The sequence below is a fragment of the Alligator sinensis genome, unplaced genomic scaffold (genome assembly GCF_000455745.1).
Source record: "Alligator sinensis unplaced genomic scaffold, ASM45574v1 scaffold609_2, whole genome shotgun sequence".
Lineage (NCBI taxonomy): Eukaryota > Metazoa > Chordata > Crocodylia > Alligatoridae > Alligator > Alligator sinensis.
The window spans coordinates 2041390-2051480 of NW_005842090.1; the positions used below are offsets into that span (position 1 = coordinate 2041390).

At 44.1% G+C, this 10091-nt stretch overlaps 2 protein-coding genes across 3 annotated transcripts in view; both read left to right on the forward strand.

Moving 5' to 3' along the window:
- CCDC112 (coiled-coil domain containing 112) overlaps window positions 1–9535 on the forward strand; it is a 49619-nt gene extending 40084 nt beyond the window's left edge. For both annotated transcript variants that reach the window (XR_003094178.1, XR_003094179.1), the window contains exon 11: window positions 9438–9535. The gene's annotated coding sequence lies outside the window, so the exon portion shown is untranslated. The remainder of the gene's footprint in view (window positions 1–9437) is intronic.
- Window positions 1542–10091, forward strand: part of PGGT1B (protein geranylgeranyltransferase type I subunit beta) — a 50359-nt gene continuing 41809 nt past the window's right edge. Inside the window, exons 1-2 of the mRNA XM_025204618.1 lie at window positions 1542–1588; window positions 9438–9556. Coding sequence (XP_025060403.1) covers window positions 1557–1588; window positions 9438–9556 — 151 coding nt within the window. The 5' untranslated portion in view covers window positions 1542–1556. The remainder of the gene's footprint in view (window positions 1589–9437; window positions 9557–10091) is intronic.

Consider the following 10091-nt stretch of genomic DNA (forward strand, 5'->3'; position numbering starts at 1 on the left):
GAGGCTGCAGCCCCGCGGCAGGGGGCTGGAAGCGGCGCTGAGCAGAGCCCGGCCGCGCCCGGACACCTGATAGGGACACTACTCGGGCGGATTTGATTTAAATCGCGTCGATTGAAATGATTATTTAAACCACCATTTAAGTCGTTGGTTAGGACGCCTCGATTTCATAACTCATGGCAGAGGTTTGCAAAAAAAAAAAAAAAAGTTTTTATTTGCAAGTCTTTGGGCTCAGGCACCTGTCATCACCAGGCGTAGGGTAGTGCAGAGACTAAAAGTTCTCCTAGGTTGAAATGAAAATTCATATTTCACAGGAGCTGAAGGTGTGGAGCAGTTCATTTTGTGTAGAGGAGGCTCAGAGAAAAGTTGGAAAGTCACTTTTTCCTACAAAAAGTTCATTCTTGTTGTTTGGTACCCTCTATTCATTTAATTTAATTTCTTGAAACTTTGTACTTTTAGAGAAAGGTAAGGGCTTGACTGTGTACACAAACTTGCATAGGGACAAGTTGGTGGGTAATCAGTCAAGTGCTGTTCACAAGGGTGTTATCTCTGGAGATGACAAAACTCTCCCTATGTCTGAAGAAGGGTTTTTGTGTCCAAAAGCTTGCAAAGAACAATTTTTCCAACTATTTAATTGGCCTAATAAAAGATAACACATTTACCCCAAGAACCTTGTCTGCCTCTGATTTCTGCAGACAAATCCACAGTTTGGGAACCACAGGCGACTAGTGGGGGGGCACAGGTCCCCCCCCCCCGAGGTTGGCCCTTGACTTTGCACAGCTCAGGACAGGGCAGGTTTTTTTGCTGCGTGGGCCGACGGCATGTGGGGTGGGGAGGGTACTAAGCCAAGGCACAGAAGTATAGGAGTAGATATGGGGCTTTTGGCCCGCCCCTGGGCCCACCCACAAAGGAGGTCTGCTTATAGGCAGTGCTAGAGCCAAGGGGGCCGCTGTGCCCTTTTGTTGCCTTTCCTTCGAGATGGAATACACTTTGCTTGTGCATCCAGGATCGCTCCCTTGAGGAGCAGCCACTCATCCTGAACTCCCCTCCCCTTGAGGTCGTGGTCCCTGAGGGCCTCACCGACAAGCTTCCTGAGCTTGTCAAAGTTAGCTTTCCTGAAGTCGAGGACTTCTGTATTGCTGACTGACTTGCCAGCTTTACTGTGGACGGTGAAGGTGATCAGCTCGTGGTCACTGTCAGCCAGCTTCCCTTCGATCATTAGGTCACTGATAAGGTTGTCCCCTTTGCCAGTACCAGGTCGAGCAGTGCTTTGCCTCTCTTTGTCCCGTAGACTTCTTGCGTCAGATAGAGCTCATCCACGCGCATGAGAAAACTTTGTGACCATTCGGATATGGGGATATGGCTGAGTGCTCTTCCTATGAGATGTCCAGGTAGTTGAAGTCTCCCATGGCAGCCATGGATTGGGAGCGTGCGGCTGTCCCCTTTGCCAGTACCAGGTCGAGCAGTGCTTTGCCTCTCTTTGTCCCGTAGACTTCTTGCGTCAGATAGAGCTCATCCACGCGCATGAGAAAACTTTGTGACCATTCGGATATGGGGATATGGCTGAGTGCTCTTCCTATGAGATGTCCAGGTAGTTGAAGTCTCCCATGGCAGCCATGGATTGGGAGCGTGCGGCCGCGGCCAATTCCCTGGCGAACTCCTGGTCAAGTTCTTGATCCCGGGTTGGAGGTCTGTAGTAGACTCCCACCATTGTGTCACCTGTGCCGTGTTCCCCATGGATTTTAACTCGGAGGGTCTCCAGTCACTCACCTTGGGCGCCAGTGTTGGCTTGCGGGGATGCGTAGCTTTCCTTGACAGAGAGAGCTACACCCCCATCCTTTTTATCCACTTGATCTCTCCTGTACAAGGTATAGCCGTCTATACCTGTGGCCCAGATATGATGATATCTTTGAGCTTTAACGTATCTTAAATTAAAACTATAAAAGTTTACTTTTTAAAAAAAGCATCTTAACAAATGAATACAAATACGAATAAATCAAAAAAATTATTTAAATGAAAAATCTGATTTTAATCGTTGAGTTTTATCCACCCTGAAAACTCTGCCTGGAGACCTGAGCAGAGGATTGAGAGGAAAACGGCTTCACCCTCCCGTGGATGTGTCATGCCGCCCCACCCTGCTGCCAGGGCCTTCTTCCTGGCTGGTAGATGGCCAGTTTGGCCAGAGCCAGGAGGGGGTTGACCAGGAGGATCCAGGGCTGGGCAGACCCGTGGTATGACCTAGCAAATGGCTGTTCTTACCTTATTAACCAAACTCCACTGTCACGCTAGACATGGGGCTGCTTCACACCAATGGAAAGGGTGTCCTCAAAGTGCAAGTGTTTACCTAATTGTTTAGTTTAACAGGTGTTCAGCTTCCAAACTTACAGGCTAGTGATATTTGACTGGGGGGGTGAAGCTGTCATGGGTGTCTTGGCTGAGATCCTTTTGGGGTGCTGCACAGTGTGAGCGCTGTTGGGTGTGCACATACTAGTTACAAGATGAGCCCAGAGAGTTCAAATAGGCATCCAGAGTATCAAACAGAACCAGTCTGCCCTCCTTTGGGCTTCCTCAGTTCTTTGCCACAGAAGAGAACTGCTCCCTTGTTTTTCTGCACTCGAAAACATAGCATTTTCGAACATAGCACTCGAAAACAAGAGCTGGCATTTTTCCAAGGGCAGCCTCAAGTCTGTCTAGGGATCTTAAACCCAAAAAAGGTTTAGCGTTTCTGTTACATGTATTTTGCAGATGAAAAAAGTGAATCATAGTTTTTATTTACTTACTAGACAATTCATTTTTTTTTGTTTATGGCTTTGTTTCTAGGCTCCATTGGGCTAGAAACTAGAATTCATTCTAAAACTTAGTGGAACAGTATTTTTAAATTATTTTTGTTAATTGACTAAAACTTACTAAGCTTTCCATTCTCAATTAATGTATATAGGAAGTTCTGCTATGAAGAATGGTAATGATTTTGAATTAACGGATGATGAAAGTGAAACAAAGTATCTCTGCTGAAGTGAAATCAAAAGTGATCAAGGCAAAAAGATCTTTTGCACAAATTAAACTACTTCTGGAGGAAGCAGAGGCTAACCAGTCTCTAAAGTGCCAGCCACCCTACCCTATCTTGTGCCTGACTTCAGAATAACACAGTTTACTACGCCACTCAGAGTTTTGGAGGGGAGGCAAATATCATTTTTCAGTTACAAAGATTCCAGGTTATCTAGATAGTGAATACAGTATGTGTGAGAGAATGCTTTATTTATAAAGCTTGATATCAAATTTAGTTGGTGTCTTTCTAAATCTACATTTTACAAGCAGCATTTAACTCATTAAGTCTCATTGTTCCAACATATTTTTATTTCAATGCTCTTGACAGACTAGGACATTTAGTCCATAATGTAAGATATTCTCATAAATTTGAATACAAGTAGAGTGTTGTTTTTTTTCATTTAGTTTTTTAAAGTAATTTCGGTCCATCCTGACAGCCTAGGGTGAAGAGAGAGAATCCACTGAACCCCTTCTTGAAGATAAAATCTGAAGTAAAAAGATGCATGGGGGAGACGAGAAAGCAAAAGAATGTGAAGTTCTACATAAACACACATTATCTCTAGATGAAAAGACCCGGAAGGTTATGTTTAGCTCTTTTGGGCCAGTTGATGATGGCAGATATTGGGAAATGCACTATAAAGAATATACAGTAGGAGGTAGATCTCTACTTTGACCTATTAGAGACAGGTCAGTGACAGTCACTTACTTCTGCCTTGTTGCTTTGCACCTTGTTACATGTGAAGGTGATGCACCAAGTTAATGTCTGACATATAAGATAAAATGCCATTGCTGAATGCAAGTGAAAATTAGTTTGAGGATTTAGACCTGGTATTTACTAGACCTGTAGGCACTGCTGAAGCACAGAAGTTTAGGCATTGGGCTGAAATAGAGTACAATACCTGTAATCTCTTCAGCCAATGTAGCTCTGATAATACCTTTTGTGAACACTGTGTTTATTTACTGTTTAGGGATGGGGATAATTTAAACTGTATTACACCTTCTACAAAGCACTAAAATAATATTAGCTGTTGTCTAGTGGTTGAATAATACAAAAATAAAAGATGTGTTGAATCTGTTTTAATTATTTTGAGCATTCTAATTAAACAGAAAATGTTCAATATAAATTCTCAATTTAAAAATGAAAAATGAAGGTAGTCTAAATTCAACATGCAGTTCTTTTGCCATGACACTTTTATTCACTCAGAAAGCCTTCTGTTTTGATATGTAGAGTTTTTTAAAGGGGAACTTTGTCAACATAAGAATTTGTAAACGTGTATTTCACATAGTAACATTTTTATATCTCAAAGGGCTATCTTTCTTGTTTAGATGTATAGAAATTCAGTCAAGGAGCATATGACTTGTTCAGGGCTACTAAGGAATTAATTTTGGGGTTGGAGATAAGCAATTAGATGCTTGATTACATATCCCACGCTGAAACTGCTATTCCCCATATCCTGAGGTTTATTTTAATATATAGTTGTAGTATGCAGTAATAGCAATATTAACTTCAGTAATACAATTCAGTAATGTCCCTACACCATCACTTTGTGCTATAGACTATTGAAGGGAAGAGAGAATTCCCTTCACCTTTGCAGTACAGAAAATTATGATGTCTCTAAACATTCTTTCTGAGATGTTTAGTACCACAAATCAGTCCCTTAAAAAAAATTAAATTCTACTGAGACGTATTATTATTAAAGCTCCTGACTTCATACAAGAAACAGAGCCTTTTAGAAATCAGTATTGATCAGTTTCACTTATTTTAGAGGAGGCCTGTTTAAAAAATAAATTGGGAGCTTAAAACATAAGGGTCTGTATATCTATTCATTAAATCCTTTCTGTTTTGCTAGTGTATGAGCTTCCAGACCTCATAGGAGGCAAATGTCTGACATGTTTGATACTTAATTCTAAATTAATAGATATGTGAAATACCTGTATACCTAGCATTGCTGAGCTTTGTGTTTGGTTTTTTTAGTTTGTTTCAGAATGATGGTATACTCAATAAATGTGACCAACAGATCAACATAGGTACTGGCAGCAGTTGCTTCTATTGAGAATGTATCTTTTACTTTTCCATAAGCTTGATCACTGTTTGAAGAAGATTATATTCAGCCATGTCACAATAGTAGGAAACTGGATTTGATGATCCATGCAGTCCATTCCAGCACTTAAAATGTATATGTAACTCCATAATGGTCTGGTACCAATAGGACAGTGGGTTCTCTGGCAAAAGAAATTATGGGCTCATAGTGCTTATTTGCCTGGTATTCATACTTTTTCATACTGATTTAGCTATGGTCCCTTCCCTTCTATATATGTGATCTTTGCTGAATCCCAGCCTGATTAACAGTGGATTCTCAGTTGAATTACGAAGCTTTCTATACTCTGATGGTGGCTTAACTGTGTAGCATTATGTGAAAAGGCTTTTTCAGCATTTGCACTAGCATACAAAGGATTCTAGCTGCAGTATTTCTCCAGTATGGGAAATACTGGCTACATACATACCTTCAGTTAATATGGCAGTATTCTCTCAAGTTTCTTCTCTAGGTAGAAAAAATTACCCTGAGTTGCATGTACAGACATTCAAATGCTGAGGCGCTGAAGAGTGAAGAGCTTTCCGTGCTGACACTGCAGCTGCAGGGGCCCTGTACACTCATCTCCACATCCTGTATAGGCACCCTGAGTATGCCTGCATAGGGCAGCCCTGATTGGCTGACCCAAGCCACCCATAGTCAGCCTGTGTTTCCCTGAAACACAATGTGGGGATTGTGAAGATGGCATGTCCTGCTCCCTGCTGGAGCAACAGAGTCCAACAAGAGACACCGTCTCCTGGGAGAGAGGGGGAGAACTGGAGAACTATGTTTTTTTCTTAGAGAAGCCACAACATAGACAAACATTCACTCCCTCAGGAGAGACTCTCCTGGGAGTGATTTAACCCTGGTTCTTCCTGTGTTATTTTTCTCCTGGAGTGGCCATTTTTACTCTGGGAGAAAAAGCTTGAACATGCATAGACTCATGGCTTCTCCTGGAAAAGCAGTAACTGCCCCAGGAGAAACTGCATGTCTGTACAAGATCACTGTATGCCAGGGGTGGGCAGTTATTTCAGGTGGAGGGCTGCTTAATGAGTTTTGGTGAGCTGTCAAGGGTCACAAGCCTCACCCCTTGACAGGTGCCCCACCTCTTGGTTACCATCTTGGGACTAGAAGTCCAATCTCTAACCCCTGACCTTTTGCCACCGGAAGTCCCTCCCCTTGTCTAAGAAGTACTCCTTTTGGGAGGAAGGGTACTGCTATCTTGAAACTGAACCCCCCGCCCCCCATAGATTCATAGATGCTAGCGTCGGAAGGGACCTCAACACATCATTGAGTCCAACCCCCTGCCTAGTCAGGAAAGAGCGCTCAGCCTTCTCTTAAAGACCCCCAAAGTAAGGGGCTGCACCATCTCCCTAGGAAGCCCATTCCAAATATTGGCCACCCTTACCATGAAAAACTTTTTCCTGATATCTAGCCTAAATCTGCTCTCTGTTAGTTTGTGACTCAGGAGGCGCCCTGGTGAACAGAGCATCTCCGATCCCTTGCTGTGTCCCCCTAATGAATTTTTAGGTGGCCACAAGATCACCTCTCAGCCTTCTTGTGTGAGGCTGAAGAGGTCCAGGTCCCTCAGTCTCTCCTCATAGGGCTTGTCCTGTAAGCCCCTAACCATAGGAGCGGCTCTCCTCTGGACCCTCTTGAGTCTATCAACATCCTTCTTGAAGTACGGTGCCCAGAACTGAATGCAGCACTCCAACTGTGGTTTGACCAATGCTGCATAGAGGGGAAGCATCACCTCCCTAGTTCTATTTGTCATGCATCTGCTAAGCCTGGTCCCCAGAGCCCTGTAGTCACTCATGATATGGTCTGGACGACTCCTGGCAACATTATTTGTTCCCACATGGATGAGGAGCAGGGGGTAGTTGTTGGAGGGTCGAATGACATCAGGAATTCTTGCCGTGATGTCGCTTTTTTATTTAAATATATTTTTGTCCTGATTTACGTGTGCTTGCATAGTATATCTAGAGGCAATTGCGTAATAGCTCAAAATACAGTGCTTCTCTTGTATATTGTGTGTGGGAGGTAAGGAGATGTATGTGGGGTGGGTGTAGTTGGGGAGTGTATGGGGTGCGGGGTGTGGATATGATTGGTGGGTGTGGAGGGGTGTAGGGTATGTGGTTGGGATGGGGGCTGTGGGAGGGTGTGGGGTTATGGTAGGTGGGGTGGGAGAGAGAGAGAGATGGGGCTGGGCCTCTGGCTTCATCATGTGCGGCTCTTGTGGACTACGTGACCCTCACACGATGCAGCCAGGCCAACCCTGTGCCCAAGCTCTGTACTCCTGCCACCCCACCCCTGCTAGCCCCAGGGCACCAGCATGGGCTCCACACTCCTGTCCACCACTGCCACTCCCACTCTGCTTCCCTGTTTTCCCTCTTGCACACCTGCCTGCCACTGCTGCCACCACTTCCCAGCTGCCACTGCTCCCTGCACCTACTGCCGCTTCCAGCTGCCACTCCACTGCTCCGTCTGCCTACCACTGCTGCTTCCCACCCACCTGCCAGCTGCTTTGCCTCCAGCCCACCCCCGCCAGCACCACACGGTTCCTAGCTGCATGGGCTGATTGCAGCAGTTTACCTTCCTCCCTCTGTCTGATCTTATCTGACTTTCCATTTGGACTGAGGAAAGGTGGGGAACAGCCAAAGAGTCACCAGGCCAGAAGCTGCAGAGGCTTCCAACTGGGGGCGGGGGGGAGCCGGGCGGAGCTTGCTGCTCAGCTGCTGGGTCCTGCCACTGGCTCCCCCTGGGTCCTGCTGCTGCTGGTGCCTTGTCTTTTTTGACAGGCAGCCACATGCAGATAATAATTAATTTTCTAAATTTTTAGGGGCCTTGGGTAGAATGACCTGGAGGGCCAGATTTGGCTCGCAGGCCGTATTTTGCCTGCCCCTGCTGTATGCAGACCTGCCCAAACTTTACCTTTACTTGAATTGAATCATCTTTACGTTTTTTTTTTTTTTCCTTGTGTCTTCTAAGTCAGTGTTTCTTAACCTGTGGGTCATGACCCAAAAGTGGGTTGCAAGAATATATGAAAGGGTCATGAAAACAAACTTTAAAAATGGATTCTGCTTTAAAGGAGAAAAACATGGAAAACCATGTGTTTTCCCTTGCAGGCTGTAAGAGTTCCAGCCTGCAGGGAGCTGCTTTGGGCCCCTCCATTCCCCACTCATCCCACGCTGCCCCACATACCCACCCCTTACACCATACACTGTGGGGAGTGGGGCCTGGTGGCAGCGGGTCAGGAGCAAAGGACACTGACAGGGCCAGGGGGCTTTTTTGTACTTAAACTATTGACTGGGTCTGGACTGGCCATCGGTATTTATAAATGTGTCCTGGTACAAAAAAGGTTGAGAACCACTGTTCTAGGGATTGGTTTGGCTGGATATTGGTGAAAGGCTAGAATGGTGCCACAGGTATGGTTGTCTGAAAGTATTGGGGTAAGAAGCTTTGGTTAAGTTTATGCTGCTCAAAGAACTCTAGCTGTCTGATTAAGATGATCATTCTGCTCACATAGGGGCTGCTGTATGCACCTTTTATGTTTTTGCATCTATACTTAAAATGTTTTTTTTCCCCTATAACATAATTGAAACAGCCTTGAAAACCAGTTGTTCACAAAATGAGCTTATTTTGGCTGTGGTAATTCGTATTAATGTCACAAAATGTAACACAGAGTTTACAAAGCTCCAGTGTTTGCAACATGCGCCTTTTGAGAAAATGCTTCATGTGATAACAAAGATATGACAGCATGACCTGAGGATGCTTTGTGGGGTGGAGGGGATGAATCTTATGAACCACAGCTCAGAATGTGAACATAACAAGTGCTCTGGGTAAATCCATGCTGCTTAGTGATGGTGCCAGGTAGGGCCAAACTGAGATGTGCTGTATTGCTCTGTACATGTTGCCTCCTAGCGGCATTAATGCAGTGCTGCGAAAGCACCAATTGACTGTCCCTCTTCAGTGCTTGCCAACACTCATGCAGTGCAGCACTAACGTGTGCCACTTTGCAGTAACACCACTGGGTAGTTAGACCCTCAGGCTGATTGTTCTAAATATCTGAATTATCAGTGCATTAGTATCACAAAAAATGGGATTTACCTAAAGAACCTTGCCCAAATATGTGGAGACAGCAAAGAGTAAGGAATATAACTGAATGCAACTGATAAAATTCATAACTGTAGAAGAGAGACTTAATGAGTTTCCCCTCATAGTCACAGGTTGAGATACTGTAGATTTTTCTGTTTCTACAGGAATTTGTTAATCTCCGCTGTGACATTTATGGTGGGAAGTGTAAGCCTTATCTTTTTCTTTTAGGTTGACAATTGCATTTTTCGCCCTCTCTGGTCTGGATATGTTGGATTCCTTAGATGTGGTGAACAAAGATGATATAATAGAATGGATTTATTCTCTGCAGGTCCTTCCCACAGAAGACAGTGAGTGAGTTTTTAGCTTTTTTATTGCCTTTAACACCTTTTGTTTTACTTCTAGCCCTTGGGAGTAATGCATGATTATTTACTTATAGATAGAACTTTTCAAAGGTACTGACTCCATCTAGCTCCCAGTAATTTAAAATGGGAGTTGAGAGTGCCAAGCAGTTATACAAATTTATATTAAAAATAGCCTTGTAAAAGAGAGCCTGACTCTTCTTAGACAAATCTATTTGTTTTAACTTCATAACGTTACAGGTATAAAATTACTCTGAAGCTGTAGAAAATGTAAAATTCCAAGTAAACTCTACCAAAAATAAATGGGCATAATAATGTCTTCCATTTAGTTAGTAGGAATTCTTAATTTTGCTTGTGGGTAGTTTGGTGGTTTACCATGTGCTTTCTTCATTCTTGAACCACCTGTATACATCTCTTTAAAGAGATTAATAGCTTATTCCTACAAGCAGAGCCATCCCTAGGGGTGTGTGTGGGGAGTGTGTGCGGGGCCCAAGGCATATCAGCCTGTGTGGGGCCCCGGGGG